At 42.9% G+C, this 22,530-nt stretch overlaps 2 protein-coding genes across 2 annotated transcripts; both read right to left on the reverse strand.

The window, feature by feature from the left end:
• Positions 1-1,958: 1,958 nt before the first annotated feature.
• Positions 1,959-4,236, reverse strand: LOC134319240 (cytochrome c oxidase subunit 8B, mitochondrial). Its single transcript, XM_063000300.1, has 2 exons — positions 4,028-4,236; positions 1,959-2,134 (listed from the first exon to the last, which is right to left on the reverse strand). Exons 1-2 carry the CDS (start codon positions 4,136-4,138, stop codon positions 2,039-2,041), a joined length of 207 nt encoding a protein of 68 aa, XP_062856370.1. The 5' UTR covers positions 4,139-4,236; the 3' UTR covers positions 1,959-2,038.
• A 1,213-nt stretch (positions 4,237-5,449) lies between these two features.
• tesmin (testis expressed metallothionein like protein) lies at positions 5,450-21,283 on the reverse strand. Its single transcript, XM_063000278.1, has 16 exons — positions 21,224-21,283; positions 18,153-18,537; positions 17,155-17,253; positions 16,248-16,331; positions 16,022-16,115; positions 12,021-12,061; positions 11,813-11,889; positions 11,661-11,720; positions 11,451-11,553; positions 10,664-10,801; positions 9,620-9,750; positions 6,834-8,066; positions 6,646-6,723; positions 6,511-6,565; positions 6,012-6,089; positions 5,450-5,655 (listed from the first exon to the last, which is right to left on the reverse strand). The coding sequence occupies exons 2-12, from the start codon at positions 18,510-18,512 to the stop codon at positions 7,877-7,879; spliced, it is 1,377 nt and encodes a 458-aa protein (XP_062856348.1). The 5' UTR covers positions 18,513-18,537; positions 21,224-21,283; the 3' UTR covers positions 5,450-5,655; positions 6,012-6,089; positions 6,511-6,565; positions 6,646-6,723; positions 6,834-7,876.
• Positions 21,284-22,530: the final 1,247 nt, after the last annotated feature.

Here is a 22,530-nt window from a genome sequence, read left to right on the forward strand (position 1 = left end):
AAAGTTCAAGCAGTTTGAACTGGTTTTAATGTTCTGGCTGGTTAATTAATCATTAATTAGTATTAATTTCGACTGTGGCGTTATATCAGGAACTAAAATCCTCAATCTGGATCGTTTATGTAAGAAGAACCAGGAAAAACAAGTTACTTATTTACAGAGTGACACAACCGTCACCTTGAGAGAGCTGGTTCTGCAACCAACCAGGTTCACTAACTAGTTTTACCACTCTGCTTCACCAGCTTCACTTTTCCTTTGATCTGTTCTAAGACCTTTGTGATCAATTTACAAACCTTATTTCCAAAAAAGTTGGGACAGGCTACTCAAACCCAGTCTCTAAGGGGCAGGGGTGACCTGTCATGTGTGGAGGCACCAACAACATGGAGCATATTTACACAATTAGATGTTTTTACATGGACTTCTGTGTCTATTTCAGTAGGTTGAGACCAATCCACCTTCTGCACGAGTTCTTCTTCAGCATGGATTTGTACTCACAGTGTGCAACCAAGTGCTGCCAACAATATCAGTTATAAAACTTGATTGATTGTGTTTTCGATCCCTGACTGTGGTAATGTGATGGTATTCAGTGGTGAAAATGCTCCTGAAATCCATGCACTGGAGCATAAATTACCCAATCAGCCAAAAGTATGTGGACACCCTTTAATTGTTGAGTTCAGGTTACACAAAGTCAATTTTATGCTTGGGGAGAACAAGACTTTGCCACTGTGCACAAAGTGAGGTCTGTAAAGACATGACCTTTAAAGTTTGGTGTTAAGGAACCACTATGGAATTAACTAGATCGGTGCCCGATCTCACAAATGCACTTTGGATTGAATGGGCACAAATTCCTACAGGCATTCTTATAAATCATGATGTATATACAACATGGACAAAAGTATTAGGACGCCCCTTCTCAATTTTAAATTCATGTGTTTCAGCCACAACAGTTCTTAATAACAGGTGTAATAAATCGATTATACAAAGGAAATTATATACTTCCAACTTCAAAGCAACAGTTTAGGGAAGTCCCCTTCTTATTCATACATGACTGTACCCCTGTGTACAAAGCGAGCTCTATAAAGACATGAAGGTTTACAGAATTGACCTCAGCTCTGGGATGATCTGGAACACCGACATCAGTCCCCAGCCATACAGATGCTGTCATCTTTTGACTGAGTGGACACAAATCCCCACAGACACACTTCAAATTCTTGTGAGAAGCTTCTCAGAAGAGCGGCTGTTGTTCTAGCTAAAAAGATCACACAGAGTTCAGACTATTTTTATAACGAGCTCGCTGTCATGTGTTTATATACACCGATCAGCCATAACATTATGACCACCTCCTGGTTTCTACACTCACTGTCCATGTTATCAGCTCCACTTACCATATAGAAGCACTTTGTAGTTCTACAATTACTGACTGTAGTTTCTCTACATGCTTTGTTAGCTCCTTTCATGCTGTTCTTCAATGGTCAGGACCCCCACAGGACCCCCACAGAGCAGGTATTATTTAGGTGGTGGATGATTCTCAGCACTGCAGTGACACTGACATGGTGGTGGTGTGTTAGTGTGGGTTGTGCTGGTATGAGTGGATCAGACACAGCAGTGCTGCTGGAGTTTTTAAACACCGTGTCCACTCACTGTCCACTCTATTAGACACTCCTACCTAGTCGGTCCACCTTGTAGATGTAAAGTCAGAGACGATCGCTCATCTATTGCTGCTGTTTGAGTCGCTCATCTTCTAGACCTTCATCAGTGGTCACAGGACGCTGCCCACGGGGCGCTGTTGGCTGGGTGTTTTTGGTTGGTGGACTATTCTCAGTCCAGCAGTGACAGTGAGGTGTTTAAAAACTCCAGCAGCGCTGCTGTGTCTGTCAAACAAGGAGGTGGTTTTAATGTTATACAGTATATATACTGTATATAATGTATGTATTTTGTGTAAATCAGACGGAGGCGTGCGCTTTAGTATTCAGGATTATTTATTAATCAGACATGGGTGTACAGCGGAATGCAGGAGAGCAGACGAGGCCGGTCTCAGAGCTCAGGGTCGTTTCTTGTAGTCCTCCAGGTGAGCGAGGACATATCCTGAGGGAGCCAGGATGGTCACGAACATGGTCAGCATCGCGATCGCCTGCTCCTGAAGAAGAGAGGGACACAGAACCAACAACCATCAATCCAAATCTGGATCTGATCACACGCCTGTCTGAATAGATTTCGTTCTCCTGTCCCGAGCATCGAGCATAAATGTGCGTTTCAGTGATCTACAGTCGTATACAGAAGTCTGGACACCACTTTGTTGATGTTTTTTTAACATAACAAGTGCGGACGATGTTTAAGAGAAGAACCTGAACATATTAGGTCACGATTTCTGATTTATGTGCTGAATTTACCATACGATATATTCATAAATAATCAATAAGCAGAATTCATTCATTCATTCACTTTCTTATCCGCTTATTCAATTAGGGTCGTGGGGGGGGGGGGGGGGGGTGCTGGATCCTATCCCAGCTTTTCAATGGGCGCAAGGCACACAGTAACACCCTGGACGGGACACCAGTCCATCGCAGGGCACACACACATTCACCTATAGGGCAATTCAGTGTCTCCAATTAACCGGACTGCATGTTTTTGGACTGTGGGAGGAAACCCACGCAGACACGGGGAGAACATGCAAATTCTGAACAGAAAGGACCCGGACCGCCCCGCCTGGGGATCGAACCCAGGACCTTCTCGCTGTGAGGCGACAGTGCTACCCACCGAGCCACCGTGCCGCCCAATAAACAAAATTATCAAGTCTGTTTCCACTAGATGAATAAAGACATTTTTGGGCTTTTTTGGAGTTGGTGGGGCTTAAACCAGCAGCCTTCTGATTATTAGTCCATAATCCCAACCGCTGAGCTACCACAGCCTATAAAGTACTGAGAATTTATCACACCTGAAGGCACAAAAAGGTGATTTTTTTGTACCCGAGGGCTTGTGAGAGGTTATTATGGGTCACGCTATATGACCAAAAGTATTTGGACGTCCCATTTCAAATACAAACTGTATTAAACTAGAGTGACCTCTGTGTGATCGTCCATCTAGAACAGCCGCTCTTCTGAGAAGCTTCTCACAAGACTTTGAAATGTGTCTGTGTGTGGGAATTTGTGCCCGTTCTGTCAAAAGATGACCCTGATTGATCAGTTGGTGTTCCGGTTCATCCCAGAGCTGTTAAGTGGAAGGTCAGGGCTCTGTGCTGGCCGCTGGAGTCTCTTGGTTTTTAAACCGAGCTTTTCTTCATGTCTTTATGGAGCTTGTTTAAAGCCTTGTTTAAAGCCTTCCCTTGTTGCTGCAAAATTGTAAGCACATAATGTGCTTTATGTGATTGATTTATTACACCTGTTAGCAATCAATGTGGCTAAACAGATCAATTAAAAAATTAACACGGGTGTCCCAATACTTTTGTCCATATAGTGTATTTATACTGTATTTAAACCACTTATGCAGCATTTATGACACTTACGGTTCATATCAGATAAACTATCATGGAGTTTCTGTGACTTTATTTGGCCACAAGGTCGAACGACTGGCTGATTTCCAAAAAGTATTCGACCCCCCCCCCCCCCCCCCCCCCACACACACACACACACACACACTACCACCCCTGTCCCAGAGCTCGATCAGAATAACAACCACGCAGTAAGAAAATCGAATAATCTAGAACGAATAATCGAGACATTCCTTCAGTACACAGATCAGATCAGATCAGATCAGATCCACATGCGCACTTGAGATGATTTCTGTCACCTATAGTGAGAAGTGCGCCATGGTGCCAGAGCAGTGGGTACGTGAGAGCTGGCACAGCTCCTATGGCACTGCCACCCAGAATAAAAGCGCAGTAGTGAATCTAGAACCAGCGTCACACTTGTGCGCGTTTCCACTCAGAGTTTTGGGTGTGTGTGTGTGTTTATGTGGTGTGGTGTGGTGTGGTGTGTGTGTGTGTGTGTGTGTGTGTGTTTATGTGGTGTGGTGTGTGTGTATGAGTACTCACCCCTGTGGAGATCACATGCTTGGCAGGTTTGGCAGATATGTTGGCCCTGGCAGTGAGCTGGTGTCTGACAGCAGACCTGAGTAAAGCTGAAGTTGGGCTGAGTGGCAGCATGATGAAGAGCTGATGGAACCCAGGAGAACCAGGAGTTCCTGCACAAGTTCTGATCTTCTCGGTTGGACTCTGATCGTGTGACTGACCGCGCTGCACCTGCCAACTGCTATTTATTATCACCGATCCGCCCCGCACTGCAACTCCACCTTCTACAGGAGCTCCACAACTGACTGACACTCGTACAGACCTCCAATCATCTTACAGCAACAACACGAGTGATCAAAAACATGTGGACACACTAACATGTACTGCTAACAGAAATATGTAAACATCTGACAGCTTGTTGGACTTTCCATCCCCCTATTTAAACGCATTTCTCAGTCTAGTGGTTAAGGTACTGGACTAGTAATCAGAAGGTCGCTGGTTCAAGCCCCAACACTGCCAGGTTGCTGCTGTCGGGCCCTTAAGCAAGGCCCTTAACCCTCAATTGCTCAGACTGTGTACTGTAAGTCGCTTTGGATAAAGGCGTCTGCTAAGATTTTGGAGCGTGTCTGTGGGGATTTGTCTCCATTTAGTCAAAATACCCTACAATACACATTTCAATGAATCCGAAACATTATTAGGGTTCTGTGCAGACGACTGGAGCTCCTCGTCAAACCATTTCGTCATGGACCATGATGGAAAAGTACTGGACCTTCCCTAAACTGTTGCCACACAGGTAAAGGCATATTTTATATAGTCGATTTTACACGAACATGTACTGCTAACAGAAATATGTAAACACCTGACAGCTTGTTGGACACCCCCTCCTCCTAGTTAGATGCTTTCCACAAGATTTTGGAGCGTGTCTGTGGGGATTTGTCTCCATTCAGTCAAAATACCCTACAATGAACATTTCTGTCTATTATTAGCACTATTAGTAGGGCTCTGTGCACTAACATGTACTGCTAACAGAAATATGTGGACTCCTGACACTCCTGGACACTTTTCTGTGCTAGTTGTAGCCTAGTGGTTAAGGTTCTGGACTAGTAAGCAGAAGGTTGCTGGTTTAAACCCCGTCTCTTCTCAAAAGAGCGGCTGTTGCTCTAGCTGAAAAGATCCCCCAGAGATCACACACTCTGGTTTAATACTGTTTGTTTTTTAACTGGGACGTCCGACACGCTCACGGTCAGGCGTCCGAATACTTTTGGCTGTATACTGTATGTTGATCTGCTGATGAGCCAGTGGGCTATTTTTCTAAGTTAGATTTTTAAATAATTCTGGAGCTTCAATGTAAAAAGAAAGCAAAACATTTTTATTCCTCTATATTTTTATATCAAGTATGTACATCACAAAATAATAAAAGACGTTACATTATAAATAAAAACATGATTTTACTTTTGAGTGATTTTATCTGTTCCATGATAACAAAGATGAAAGTTAAAGCTTGTTGTTATTTAGGATTAAACATGTTTACACCTCGGTGTATTTTCGGGGGTTACGATATCATGTCTCCTCTGTGTAACGGATCATCAGGTTCTCAGCGGTGAAGAGCTGCGTCGATCTTCTCAGCTGCCTCGACTTCAACTTCTCAAAATCTATATTAAAGCAGGAACAGTTACAGATCAGTGATCAATGTCCAAAACAATACAACAATCGATTATTTGTTTCTGACTTTACAAACAATGTGTCACATGATAAATATGTTAAATATCCCTGCCACTGATGTCCAGATCTGCTGTCTGCGTGCCTGTTGTACTTTGATCCACAGTAGATCTTCGGTTGGTCCATATGAGGCGCCACAGATTTGGCTACGATCTGGTCCTGATCAACAGATCTGCTGTGTTCAACGCCTGAGCTACGAGGAACCTCCATCAGCCCGACATCTAATAGATCCCATTACTTGTGGAAAGTCTTTCCACAATATTCTGGAGCATATATGTGGGCATCATACCTCTGATAACTGTGTAGAGGCTCTTCAGAGCTGATTTATAAATATCTACGTCACTGTCTGGAATAAATCTTCTTCCATCTGTGGAAAACATCAAGATTAGAATTTATTTTACTGGCCAGCAAGCTGCCGTGTTAGTGCCCCGTATCAGGAACAATTTTAGTCTATTGGAACAAAAACCTACAGAGAAATAATCAAGAGAATCAAAACTGGACTGACACAAAAGCTCATTTTATACATTTAATAGATCATTGTAGCGCATTCGTTAGTACAAACCCTAGGTCCAGAAAAGTTGGGACGTTTAGTAATGCAGTAAAAGAAGAATCTGTGATGTGTTCATATTTAAGAGAATGAAAACATCACAGGTTCTTCTTTTTACTGCATTTTACTAAATGTCCCAACTCTTTTTGGAAATGGAGTTTGTATTTTGTTAGTATTTACTGATCAAATGTTTAGATATAAGGGCTGACTGAATGCACAGAGGAATTAAGAGAACACTCACATTTCCCCTTCAGGTAGAGCATCGACTGCGGCCCCCAGTTTTTAGGCAGATTAACCTGTTAATCAATATCATAATTAATGTTTGAATAAAGAACAAATACGACTTTAAATCAAATCCATTAGAGTTTTTACTCACCTTTTGAAGGCAGTTTGACTCTGCAGAGAAAATGACAGTCACAACCAAGCACGTCCATAAAAGCTGCACCTTTGGTACCTGTTTGTAAAAACAGCATCAATTAAACACACACACACACACACACACTCACACACACACTCAGTAAAAGTTCAATTAAAGCTGGTGAGAGAAAGCTGAGCAGGATTCACCATTCTGCTCCTTTTTAAGAGTCACAGAGAGTGACGGGTGTGAGTCTGCTGTCTGTTTTTATCTCCATCAGGAACAACCAAGGCTCCCGGTTCAATAGAACCCACTGTGAGGAACGACTCCAACTCCACGCCCGTCCTATTAAACCGAAAAGTCCATATTAACACACGCTGACGTCGACCACGCTGACGTCAACGCCTGAGCCCAGATCGATACACACAGGTTCACCCTACACCCGAGTCCCCAGAATTTACCCAGAAGTGTGAGCGCTTTCAAGTAAATAAAAACAAGCAAAACGGGATGAACGAACAGCAGAAAGAAGCAAAATTTCACCTAATATGTGAAGTATTATGTAATAAAAGTCATTTTAATTCTTGTGTTATAGTTAAGCTTACAATTCACCAATATTCCCAACAAAGGTTTATGGAACAAATCATATTAATGATATAAAGATCACACAGCTCAAACCTTTAGGCTAGTAAAAATACAACAAACCAACAGAGACAAAGCCTATACATAAGATTATACACTGATCAGTCAGTGCCCAGCTATACAAATGCTATCTTTTGACTAAATAGACACAAATTCCCATACACAGACATTCTTCAAAGTCTAGTGTGAGAAGCTTCTCAAAAGAGCAGCTTAATGTAAATATTATTCACAGACTTTAAATGACTTTTTGGACAAAGCAACATGAATTACAAAAAACAGTTGCAAAATGAGGTGAAATCCAAAAACTGCCGTTAAACGGTGCATCTCAGTACATAAAATTAAAATGTATTATAAATCAAATTAAAACGTGAACTGTACCAACATATAGAAATAGAAAATGTCACTGAATGTGATAAAAAAAATATTAGATTTAAATCAATCACATCTAAAGTGGGGCATTTCTGCTAATGCACTTAAAATAATAAAAAAAAAACCACCTAAAAATACAAAGAAGAGGAAAAGGCAGAAAATGGAAAGAGGCATTATAATAATATAATAATAACAGGTGGGTAAGTGGTGGGTAAGAGGAGGGTAAAATGTGGGTATCTGAGCTCTAGAACTGCACAATAGAGTCTTTGAATATGGAGGAGATGATTTCCGACAGGCACTGTCCAAACTCCTCTAGAATCATTCGCTCAGCATGAGGTGAGGAGCGTCGTTCCTTCTCAGCTTCCTCAGCCTGAGCCAACAAACAGCCACATGTGGCCTCCACTACAGCAGGCGTGATGCACAACACCCGGCTCCTATCAACACACACACACATATATATTTAAGCAATGTTGTTTCCTTATTTGTTAGTATATCTTCATCTCACTGATGTTTAATGTAAAGAATATGAATTGATACAGGGACTGAGGAAGGCTTGATCTGATGATCAGTATCAGGACCAGTACTGGTTTAAAATGCTGGATCGTATTTCACAGACTTTCTTGCAGTGCGTGGCGCTGGGAGTGTGGGTGTCGAACAGCTCCATGGACCTGGAGTCCTGGGGTTGATCCTCACCTCCGGTCAATGTCTGTTTTAACAGGTGAGGGCACACCCAGCCACTAATTCGGCAGGTGTAACCCTGTACATGTGAGACCAGTGAGGATGAACCCAGTATGCAGGATGCTTAATCAAGGTAGAACAGTACTGAAGCTAACGAGCCACAAAAATAAAGGGAAAGACCAAGCTGAGTGACGAGAACATGGAGTGGAGTGGAGATATCACACAATGACATTGGTGGAAAAATCAAGCGGCCATGTGCACCTCTAGCAAAAGTAGGATCAAAGCACAGGCCTAAAAACTGAGTTACCACAGCACCAGCTACTCACTCCACCAGTGTGTGATATCCTCGGGAAAAGAAATAAAAGAAAAAGGAGCATTTAAATACATTAATTCGATAATTAGAAGGGGTGTCCTAATACTGTTGTCCCTAGAGTGTATCCCCAGTGCTGCTTAGAAACACTGGGAGGAAGATAGGAATACACCTAGACTAGGTGCCGATCCATCGTAAGGCATTGCTAATAAAATAAAAGTATGTATTGTACGATTGTTAGGTGCTGCTCTTTTATTGGGTTTTGTGTGCTGCTTTTTAGAATGAATGTGTTCCCCTACCCCCACCCCCGGTTCCTCTATAAAGAGCGAGGCCTGACACTCAGGATAAACACTCGAATAAAGCCAGTAGTAGTGATGTGTGGAAAAACTACGCCTCGCATTGATTCTTCGACAGACTCGTTAAGGGCTAATTGAATAGAAATACAGAACAGGACACAGAAAAGCGAAATGAATTAAAGCCGCTGAATTAAACCGGCCGGGGTGTCAGGCATCATTCACGGTTTCTAGGCTCCGGAGGGACCTGGGTTCGATCCCCACCTCTGGTTATTCCATGTCACATGGGTTCCTTTTTGGGGACTCTAAGAAGCCAGTAGGTGGACTGGCTGCTCTCACCAGGTGGCAGAATAAATGCGCATGACGTGCACCAAAGGTCCAGAAAGGACGTCAGGGATCCAACAGAGATACAGAGAGCCTCAGCATGCACCGAGGACCACACTGTTTCCACTGTATTCTTCCACTAGTCATGCCTATGCCTCCTCCGGACAAGAGGAGTAGCTGGTGCAGCACCAAGTAGGTTAAAACCCCATACGGACTTCCTTACCTCAGGCACAGTAGTGTCAGTTTAGTGTCTGACCAGGTCTGTGGCACCACTGGGTGCTGCACATCACCAGGGTCCCTGTCTGTGTATTACGTCAAGGTACTCTCACCTCTCTAAACACAGAAGGTGGATCGAGTGAGTGTGCGATGCCTTCTGTCTCACCTGGGGTTGTTGAAGGTGTTGGGGCAGTAGGTGGAGTGTGGGGTTTTCCACGCCAGGTTCCCCTTCACTGGACTGCTGCTGTAGTTACGACAGCCCACACACTTACATGTAGAGGAGCACATGATCTTGGCCTGTCAAACACACAGCAAACACATTTCCAAGTACAATGGGGGGCAAAGATCAGAGCGCAGGAGTACAAATGCTTGACGTTCTCTCATTTCACATCATGATTTTTATTATAAATAAAAAAATCAGCACAAGATGAATACTCAAATAAGAAAAACAGAAACCCCAGTTCCAAATTTGGGTTGGGTCATTTTGTAAAATGCAACAGAAATAAAAAAACATATTTAAAACATGTATATACTCATATCACCATGTAAATAATCTATATCTGTATAACTACACTGACAATAAAGTCTATCTTACCTTAAAGCCTTTATTATAAATATGGCCAATTGTGTTTGTGTGGACGCCCAACAAGTCTTGAGATTCGAGGTGGAGAGTTCTATCTACAGTAAGTAGTGGCTGTGTGTGGTGTTTGTGAAGAACATGTTAAACCACATGAATAAGTGATAGTGTTATCAGTGGTAGTTCAGTGGTTAAGATACTGGACTAGTAATATGAAGGTTGCTGGTTAATGGGACAGTGGGAGACTAGTGGGTAGAGCTTTGGGCTATCAACTGAAAGGTTGAAAGTTCAAATCCAGGCTCTGCTGTGCAGCCACTGTTGGGTCCTTGAGCGAGGCCCTTAACCCTGTCTGCTCCAGGAGCGACGTACGATGGCTGACCCTACGCTCTGACCCCGGCTTCCAGACAAGCTGGGATACGTGAAGAAAGAATTTCATTGTACTGAATATGTGTGTATGTATATAAGACAAATAAAGGCGTTCTACTCTATTCTATTTAAGACCCACAACAGCCAAGTTGCCACTGTTGGACCCTTGAGCATGGGTCCAATGTCCTTATAAATAGATAAATAAATAACATCTATTAAGGGCACTATAAGCTGGTACGGTTGTATTTTTAGATTAATGTTGTTAACCTCGTAACACTCGCAGTAGTTCTTCAAGCAGCCGGAGCGTTTACAGTTGCAGCCTTTCATGTGACGTCCCTTTAGGTCCCCCGAGGTCCTGTTGTCGATTTTGGGACGAAATGCCTCCTTATTTCTGTTCAGACAGGCCTAACAGCACAGAGTCCTCCAGTTTAGTCAAACACACGTGTATATTATTAATCCTGAAATAGATACAGTGCTGTGAAAAAGTATTCGCCCCCTCTCCCGATTCCCTTTACTTTGGCTCATTTGTCAAATTTTAACGTTCTAGTAAATGAAACCATCATTTAAGTGCATTTTGTGTATTTAGAAGTGTGACAAACATGCAAAAATTGAAGAAACTGGGACCAGCGTTGGAATAAACTGGAACATCAGCCATACAAATGGCCACAAATTCCAATAATTAATTCTACAACAGTTAACAGACCAAGCAACCTTGTTCCATTACAGTTCCAACACTTGTGTGCCCATTCTATGGTGGACAGGAGTTGCATGGGCACTTTGACTGGCACTGATGGTTAGATGCACTGTGTGTTGTGACACATTCACCTCATCACCAGGATTAAAATCATCTGCAATCTGATTCTTATCCACCCAACAACCTGTTCCCCTCCCTCACCACGGCTGCCCAGAATGACTTGGTTAACAGATCCCTCACATTGAATAGATCCCTCACCCTCACATGCACCACTGGTACTAAACAGACATCGGTATGCAAACTGTTTGCATGTTTTGGTGTTTTGAATAGCAGTGTGCTAGTGGTTATGTAAATTCTTACCCTAATGGCTCTGTACCGCTCGGCCTGGTGCTTTGTGTTGTTATAGCAGTTGATGCAGTTGCAGTTGCTGCAGACGTCTCCGTTTGCAAAGCAGTCACAATAGCTGGGGAGACGTTTACTTGTTTACACAATCGTACTATGTTATCGCACTGATTCTGGCTTAATAAGGGATGGATTATTAATCTGTAGCTCAATAAGAGTGGGACTTACAGTTTTAGACACTGGGACTTTGTGCAGTTGCAGGGCTTTTTGGATTTTTCCCAGCTGACACTGAATAAACATTAAACATTTGTATTACTTCAGTAATTAACATAGCAAATGAGGTACAATTAAATACATGTAAATAATGTAAATGCCTGTACCCGACACTGCCGTTGTGTTGCCCCTCTGTCCCCATCGTCAGTGTATCAGGACGCACAGGGCAAAGTGTTGGATGAAACTGCAGCAGAATGTAAAAAACACAGGAGACAATAATACATTACACATGTGTGTGTGTGTGTGTGTGTGTAAGTGTGTGCGTGTTTGTGTGTGAAGATAAGTGTAGATAAGAGATGACGATGTGTAAATGACCTGTGAGGGGAACTGTGCTGCTACAGAGTTGAAGGTGTAGCCTGGAGGAGGAAGAACAGAGGTGGAGAAAAATATTTAGAGTTTATTTAGACAGGAAAGCTTCAGGGATCAGATCACTCCTCAGGCTTTATTCATGGCTTGTCCCACCTCAGACCAATGTGGGTGGGTACTCAACACAGCTGCCTGTTACACCCCTTGCAAGCCAGTCGCCTGGTCATAAAGATCTGATCCTGATCAAAGTCCCTAAGGTCTTTACGCTGATCAGATCGGCTGCATTCAACACATCAACTACGAGGAACCTTTATCAGCCCAGCATTTAATAGATCCCTCACCCTCACACACACCATCAGATCAACATCTAACAGATCCCTCACACACACCATCAGATCAACATCTAATAGATCCCTCACCCTCACACGCACCATCAGATCAACATCTAATAGATCCCTCACACACACCATCAGCCCAGCATTTAATAGATCCCTCACCCTCACACACACCATCAGATCAACATCTAATAGATCCCTCACACACACCATCAGATCAACATCTAATAGATCCCTCACCCTCACACACACCATCAGATCAACATCTAATAGATCCCTCACCCTCACACACACCATCAGATCCACATCTAATAGATCCCTCACCCTCACACGCACCATCAGATCAACATCTAATAGATCCCTCACCCTCACACACACCATCAGATCAACATCTAATAGATCCCTCACACGCACCATCAGATCCACATCTAATAGATCCCTCACCCTCACACACACCATCAGATCCACATCTAATAGATCCCTCACCCTCACACACACCATCAGATCAACATCTAATAGATCCCTCACCCTCACACACACCATCAGATCAACATCTAATAGATCCCTTACCCTCACACGCACCATCAGATCCACATCTAATAGATCCCTCACCCTCACACACACCATCAGATCAACATCTAATAGATCCCTCACCCTCACACACACCATCAGATCAACATCTAATAGATCCCTCACCCTCACACGCACCATCAGATCAATATCTAATAGATCCCTCACCCTCACCATCAGATCAACATCTAATAGATCCCTCACCCTCACACGCACCATCAGATCAACATCTAATAGATCCCTCACCCTCACCATCAGATCAACATCTAATAGATCCCTCACCCTCACACGCACCATCAGATCCACATCTAATAGATCCCTCACCCTCACACGCACCATCAGATCCACATCTAATAGATCCCTCACCTTCACACGCACCATCAGATCCACATCTAATAGATCCCTCACCCTCACACACACCATCAGATCAACATCTAACAGATCCCTCACCCTCACACACACCATCAGATCCACATCTAATAGATCCCTCACCCTCACACGCACCATCAGATCAACATCTAATAGATCACTCACCCTCACACACACCATCAGATCAACATCTAACAGATCCCTCACCCTCACACACACCATCAGATCCACATCTAACAGATCCCTCACCCTCACACACACCATCAGATCCACATCTAATAGATCCCTCACCCTCACACGCACCATCAGATCCACATCTAATAGATCCCTCACCCTCACACACACCATCAGATCAACATCTAATAGATCCCTCACCCTCACACGCACCATCAGATCAACATCTAATAGATCCCTCACCCTCACACGCACCATCAGATCAACATCTAATAGATCCCTCACCCTCACACGCACCATCAGATCAACATCTAATAGATCCCTCACCCTCACACGCACCATCAGATCAACATCTAATAGATCCCTCACCCTCACACGCACCATCAGATCCACATCTAATAGATCCCTCACCCTCACACGCACCATCAGATCCACATCTAATAGATCCCTCACCCTCACACACACCATCAGATCCACATCTAATAGATCACTCACCCTCACACACGCACCATCAGATCAACATCTAATAGATCCCTCACCCTCACACACGCACCATCAGATCCACATCTAATAGATCCCTCACCCTCACACACACCATCAGATCAACATCTAATAGATCCCTCACCCTCACACGCACCATCAGATCAACATCTAATAGATCCCTCACCCTCACACACACCATCAGATCCACATCTAAGAGATCCCTCACCCTCACCATCAGATCAACATCTAACAGATCACTCACCCTCACACACACCATCAGATCAACATCTAACAGATCCCTCACCCTCACACGCACCATCAGATCAACATCTAACAGATCCCTCACCCTCACACGCACCATCAGATCCACATCTAATAGATCCCTCACCCTCACACACACCATCAGATCAACATCTAAGAGATCCCTCACCCTCACCATCAGATCAACATCTAACAGATCACTCACCCTCACACACACCATCAGATCAACATCTAACAGATCCCTCACCCTCACACACCATCAGATCAACATCTAACAGATCACTCACCCTCACACGCACCATCAGATCAACATCTAACAGATCCCTCACCCTCACCATCAGATCAACATCTAAGAGATCCCTCACCCTCACACACACCATCAGATCAACATCTAAGAGATCCCTCACCCTCACACGCACCATCAGATCCACATCTAATAGATCCCTCACCCTCACACACACCATCAGATCCACATCTAAGAGATCCCTCACCCTCACCATCAGATCAACATCTAACAGATCACTCACCCTCACACACACCATCAGATCAACATCTAACAGATCCCTCACCCTCACACGCACCATCAGATCCACATCTAATAGATCCCTCACCCTCACACACACCATCAGATCAACATCTAAGAGATCCCTCACCCTCACCATCAGATCAACATCTAACAGATCACTCACCCTCACACACACCATCAGATCAACATCTAACAGATCCCTCACCCTCACACACCATCAGATCAACATCTAACAGATCACTCACCCTCACACGCACCATCAGATCAACATCTAACAGATCCCTCACCCTCACCATCAGATCAACATCTAAGAGATCCCTCACCCTCACACACACCATCAGATCAACATCTAAGAGATCCCTCACCCTCACACGCACCATCAGATCCACATCTAATAGATCCCTCACCCTCACACACACCATCAGATCAACATCTAAGAGATCCCTCACCCTCACCATCAGATCAACATCTAAGAGATCCCTCACCCTCACACGCACCATCAGATCCACATCTAATAGATCCCTCACCCTCACACACACCATCAGATCAACATCTAAGAGATCCCTCACCCTCACCATCAGATCAACATCTAACAGATCCCTCACCCTCACACGCACCATCAGATCCACATCTAATAGATCCCTCACCCTCACACACACCATCAGATCAACATCTAAGAGATCCCTCACCCTCACCATCAGATCAACATCTAACAGATCACTCACCCTCACACACACCATCAGATCAACATCTAACAGATCCCTCACCCTCACACACCATCAGATCAACATCTAACAGATCACTCACCCTCACACGCACCATCAGATCAACATCTAACAGATCCCTCACCCTCACCATCAGATCAACATCTAAGAGATCCCTCACCCTCACACGCACCATCAGATCAACATCTAACAGATCCCTCACCCTCACCATCAGATCAACATCTAACAGATCCCTCACCCTCACCATCAGATCAACATCTAAGAGATCCCTCACCCTCACACGCACCATCAGATCAACATCTAACAGATCCCTCACCCTCACCATCAGATCAACATCTAAGAGATCACTCACCCTCACACGCACCATCAGATCAACATCTAATAGATCCCTCACCCTCACACACACCATCAGATCAACATCTAATAGATCACTCACCCTCACACGCACCATCAGATCAACATCTAACAGATCCAGGACCAGTGATAACAAAGAGGCACCACCATGCAGATTTTGGAGTAGTGGTGCTAATGTTTTGGCTCATGGGGGTAAGTATAATGCTAAATTACCTGTTTCCTGTGTAGCACAATGTTTAGCAGACTGTGTGCAATCTGATGTGTACATCACAGGCTGGATGATCGGACCGTCAACATCACACACAACCTGCACAAAACATACACACTCAGGGAGTGATTTCAGGGAGATCGGCCCCAACACGACACAGAAATATGAAACCATGTGCATTTCTGACACCTATTGTTTAAATGTAAAGAATAAAGTGTTTTCTGGAAGTACCTGGCATACGTTTGAAGTTTGGATGGTGGTTTTCTCTCCTCCGTGGCTGTCTGGTGGCAATAAAACCCTCAAGGTATAGTCAGACTAAAACAGAACATGAACATTTGTGTACTGTGTCGATGGTGCATGTTTATAAATGATTCAAGACCACCCCGAATTATATCAAATCAAAACACATTACAGACCACTTCCTTTTTAAACATTTTATTAGCTGGGACACAACGAGCTGCAACAGAATCCTGAGCTGCTCTTAGAGGCTGCACGAATGCACTGATATATACAGTATGGTATAGCAATGATTAGCCTAAAGTTCATTAATTTGGCCTGAAATTAAGAACCCCTGTTATAAACTACAGTTGTTCTGCTTCAGAATTCGATTAACAGCTTAGTAATATGAAGCTCATGTATAAATGTAAAGCACTGAACCCTAGGTAGATACGAAATAAAGTGGGAAAGCACAGTGGCACAGTGGGTAGCGCAGTCGCTTCACAGCAAGAAGGACCGGGGTTCGATTCCCTGGCCGGTTTCCTTCCACAAGTCCAAAGACATGCAGTCAGGTCAATTTGAGCTACTACAAATTGCTCTAAGTGTGAGTGTGGGAGTGTGTGTGCTCTGTGATGGTAAAATAAGGTAGATACAATATAAAGTGGGGGGGGTTTATTTCCCGGCAAGGTGGCTAGGGTCATTTCTCTGTGGAGTTTGCATGTTCTCCCTGTGTCGGCGTGGGTTTTACCGGGTGCTCTGGTTTTCTCCCATAAGTCAAAAGGCCAATTGAAGCTACTAGAAACTGCTCTGCGACCCTGACCAGGATAAAGCGGTAGTAAAGCAGACACTGAATGAATGAAGTACACAGTCTTCCAGCACAAGTATCCGAGCAGTGAGAGCTTACACTCTGTCCTAAATCTACCTGATCACACGGTCTGATCTGTGCAGTGGACTCGTCTCTGATCTGCTTATCTTCAGCTCTGTCTGAGCTCATGCTGGCCACCGCATCACAAACCTCTGCCTGCACAACACACACATAAAGATTATGCACAGCATACGTTTATGAAATACACACATACGTCATTAGGATATACACTCACCAAGCACTTTAGTAGGTAAACCTATATGGTATGAACATTTATTGATCATTGTAGAAGCTACACCAACCATCTGGGGATATAATTACTAACTGTAGCCCCCTGTACCCTCGTATCTCATTTATTAACAATAGACTCTCACTAAGCAGATGATGTTTGGGTGTTGGATAGTAGTAGTGTGTGTCGAATTGTGTCTGTAGGAGGTGCAACACTGTTGTTGTGAGTTAGCGCCTCTAGTCTTTTACCAGTGCACACTTTCTGATCACACAATTGAATGGAGCGCCATTCTCTTCCCGGCATCATACTAATGTGTCTAAGAAATCCTACCAACCCTGCTACACCTGCACTCACAACACAAACACTCATTACATTGTGTACAGGGGGGTGACAACGTGTACTAAGCAACAGCTTGGCTGGTCAGTAGCTGTATAACTACACGGTTTATCTGTACGGTCGGTGGAGCTAACGATATAATCACGTACACTAGGCAGTTGTAGCCTAGTGGTTAAAGTACTGGATCAGTAACCAGGTTGTCGGTTCAAGCCCCACCACTGCCAGGTTGCCACTGTTGGGCCCTTGAGCAAGGCCCTTAACCCCTCAATTGCTTAGACAATATACTGTCACAACTGTAAAACGAAAATGTGATTGTACAGAACAGAATAGACACCAAACATACAGTTTTTTTTAGGTTGGGGACATGGTGTATATTGTTTACATTGATTTTAAAAATGTACATCTTCATGTTCTGGCAGCATTGTGACTGTCATGCCATGAAAACATAAATAATCAAACGTCTGGAGTTCACCGTTTTCTGTGTACTTACAGAAGATATTTCATACTCGGGTCCCCAAGTGAGTGATGCATTTTTAATGATAATCTGAGGATCTGGATACTCATACGAGCTCGACTGAGGATAAGAGCAGTCCGAGTACGGCACAGAAGAGACCTGAGACATTAAGTGTGTAGGGTCACATGGAGGTGGGCAGCAAAACCTGTACGAAGCCAAATCCTCCATACTGGGAGCTGGTGCTTCCTCCTGACATTTCATCTGAGAACTAGAGTGCATAACATCACTGTAGTTGTTTGGTATTTCAATGCGGAAGTGAGGGGAATAGAACTGAACCATCGATCCTCTGGTTATATCTCCTTGGTAGGTGCACTCTGGTCCAGTAAACTCGTTCATCCTGCTTCAGACCGCTGGAGGAAATCTAAACAGGTACAGCAGGACACATGATGGGCATTATTATTCATTAATAATACAATTTTATATCAACTAGAATTCTAACATGGTTTACTGAACCAAACCCAAAACCAAACCCCAGGTCATTTCGCTACGAGGGAACCAGTTTGACGAAGGGTTACGCTACGCCCTGTGTGTATCCTCCACCACTCCACACTTTTGCAGCAAACCCATCCGACATTCCCTACCACAGACACAGCCAGGCGAGAAGCGCAGCTGAAATTCGAACTCAGGTGTGTTGGTGCATGGTGGACAGTGGTTATGGGGATGCCAAGCCCAATTCTACATGGAAATGAGGAGATGTACACAAACAAGTTGCTCAAAAAGTTAAAGCCATGTTGCCCTGATAGCACAAGTTTCTTCTAATTTCGAAAAAGACATGAGCTCATGCAGACATACAGTGTATCACAAAAGTGAGTACACCCCTCACATTTCTGCAGATATTTAAGTATATCTTTTCATGGGACAACACTGACAAAATGACACTTTGACACAATGAAAAGTAGTCTGTGTGCAGCTTATATAACAGTCTAAATTTATTCTTCCCTCAAAATAACTCAATATACAGCCATTAATGTCTAAACCACCGGCAACAAAAGTGAGTACACCCCTAAGAGACTACACCCCTAAATGTCCAAATTGAGCACTGCTTGTCATTTTCCCTCCAAAATGTCATGTGATTTGTTAGTGTTACTAGGTCTCAGGTGTGCATAGGGAGCAGGTGTGTTCAATTTAGTAGTACAGCTCTCACACTCTCTCATACTGGTCACTGAAAGTTCCAACATGGCACCTCATGGCAAAGAACTCTCTGAGGATCTTAAAAGACGAATTGTTGCGCTACATGAAGATGGCCAAGGCTACAAGAAGATTGCCAACACCCTAAAACTGAGCTGCAGCACAGTGGCCAAGATCATCCAGCGTTTTAAAAGAGCAGGGTCCACTCAGAACAGACCTCGCGTTGGTCGTTCAAAGAAGCTGAGTGCACGTGCTCAGCATCACATCCAACTGCTGTCTTTGAAAGATAGGCGCAGGAGTGCTGTCAGCATTGCTGCAGAGATTGAAAAGGTGGGGGGTCAGCCTGTCAGTGCTCAGACCATACGCCGCACACTACATCAGATTGGTCTGCATGGCTGTCACCCCAGAAGGAAGCCTCTTCTGAAGTCTCTACACAAGAAAGCCTGCAAACAGTTTGCTGAAGACATGTCAACAAAGGACATGGATTACTGGAACCATGTCCTATGGTCTGATGAGACCAAGATTAATTTGTTTGGTTCAGATGGTCTCAAGCATGTGTGGCGGCAATCAGGTGAGGAGTACAAAGATAAGTGTGTCATGCCTACAGTCAAGCATGGTGGTGGGAATGCCATGGTCTGGGGCTGCATGAGTGCAGCAGGTGTTGGGGAGTTACATTTCATTGAGGGACACATGAACTCCAATATGTACTGTGAAATACTGAAGCAGAGCATGATCCCCTCCCTCCGGAAACTGGGTCGCAGGGCAGTGTTCCAGCATGATAATGACCCCAAACACACCTCTAAGACGACCACTGCTTTATTGAAGAGGCTGAGGGTAAAGGTGATGGACTGGCCAAGCATGTCTCCAGACCTAAACCCAATAGAACATCTTTGGGGCATCCTCAAGCGGAAGGTGGAAGAGCGCAAAGTCTCGAATATCCGCCAGCTCCGTGATGTCGTCATGGAGGAGTGGAAAAGCATTCCAGTGGCAACCTGTGAAGCTCTGGTAAACTCCATGCCCAGGAGAGTTAAGGCAGTTCTGGGAAATAATGGTGGCCACACAAAATATTGACACTTCAGGAACTTTCACTAAGGGGTGTACTCACTTTTGTTGCCGGTGGTTTAGACATTAATGGCTGTATATTGAGTTATTTTGAGGGAAGAATAAATTTACACTGTTATATAAGCTGCACACAGACTACTTTTCATTGTGTCAAAGTGTCATTTTGTCAGTGTTGTCCCATGAAAAGATATACTTAAATATCTGCAGAAATGTGAGGGGTGTACTCACTTTTGTGATACACTGTATACTGACTGAAATGAAATAATAATAATAATAATAATAATAATAATTTTAAACATTCGACAGTAAGATTTTAAGTGCAATAAATGTGCAAAAAAAACTTGGGGGTGAACTGACAAAACCTGTTTATTTAAATATTTCATCCTTTATGACTTATTAATAACTGGATAAAAGATAAATTATATTGCTAATGTAATCAAAACTATGATTGATAAAATAATCCATTCTGGTATTATAATTATTTTTTACTATAAACAGTTACTTTATCAAGGGCCGCCCACCCATATTCCGACACGTCCCGCCCCTGCTCTAAAAGAGACAGCTCAATTATCCAATCGGTGAACAGTTCCCAAACTTTCAGCCAATCGTAGCACGAGTGCAGGTCCACGGAAAACGGGCAGGACTTGAACGAAGCCGCTTACCTCAGATCGTGTCTTGATCAGCTGTTAGCTTAACTGGCTAACAGGTCGAACTAACGGTTTATTTTTTAAACTCGTCATTCAGTCATTAACACTAACACAATCGTGACTTTTACATTTTTATGAAGAAAAACGTGTTTAAATATCTTATGATGATAATTTAGTTTTACAAAAGTGTTTTATTATTTTATATTTTACCTTTGCAAAAGTCAGTCAGATGAAGAAATCCGTTAATAAATTAACAAGCTTTTTATTGGCTGTATACCAAATGGCAACATTATTTATTTTAAAGTGCACTAGAAAGGACGGAATGAATCGTTGGCTTACACAGCATTTAGGCTACATATATAGGGACTGTGGATTAATTTCGAATTTGACCTTTTTGTCGCTACAGGACAGGTAAATGTTTCAATTAAAAACAAAACAAAACTTTAATGAATGTATTAACTTTTACACCAAATTAGGATTTTGTATTTGAGTGTTTTACAGAATTTTATTTATTTTTTATTAAAAGTAGTTATTGTCACGTGACGTTATTGGACCCTTAATAAAGTTGTAGTGTCCCAAAAAACATATTATTAAACTTAAAGTACTTTAAATAGCATAAAATACTAAGTTAAAATACTATCTAGTAAAATGTGTCCATCTTTTTACTGAACATACACACAGTACTTGTAAAATATTTATTGATTCAATAACTATAGTAGTTAGACAGATAGACAGACAGACAGACAGACAGACAGACAGAGCTTTATTAATCCCGGGGGATTTGTATCATTACAGCAGAAGGAACATTGAAATTTACACATCACAAACATATATTATTATGAACTATAGGAAGGGGGGGGGGGGGGGGGGGGGGGGGTTAAAGTAAAGCAAACAATTAAAAGAAAACACATTAAGTAAGGGATCTACAGGGGGTTTGCTATATACAAGTAAACATAATGATATAATATGTGTTATAATAATATAATAACACAATAATAATAACTACAAAGAAAAGCTAGAAACATTCATACAACCGAAATGGAACGTTTGGGGAACATTCTCAGAACGTAATTTTGTTAGCTGGGCATGAACTCCATAGTAACATGAGAGTTGACAGTTGTACTCATGGTGAAACTGTAAAGGTGACAGTACCTTTTTTTTTCCTGGGGGAGCTAACAAAGCATGGACAGATGGACTACAGTCAGTAATTGTAGAACTACAAAGTGTTTCTATATGGTAAGTGGAGCTGATAACATGGACAGTGAGTGTAGGTATATATATATATATATATATATATATATATATATATATATATATATATATATATATATATATATATATAAATCATATTTAATATAAAGATGAACGCAGTTGTCCATGTTTGCAACAACTATCACTAGGCGGTGGCGGTAAAGCGCCTGCATGTTATTTCTCCAACGAAGAAGAACATTAAAGCTTCCATGTACACACATAAACAGAAGAACTGCAGTTTTTCTCAACTGGATAGGTGAAAATGT

The sequence above is a fragment of the Trichomycterus rosablanca genome, chromosome 8 (genome assembly GCF_030014385.1).
Source record: "Trichomycterus rosablanca isolate fTriRos1 chromosome 8, fTriRos1.hap1, whole genome shotgun sequence".
Lineage (NCBI taxonomy): Eukaryota > Metazoa > Chordata > Actinopteri > Siluriformes > Trichomycteridae > Trichomycterus > Trichomycterus rosablanca.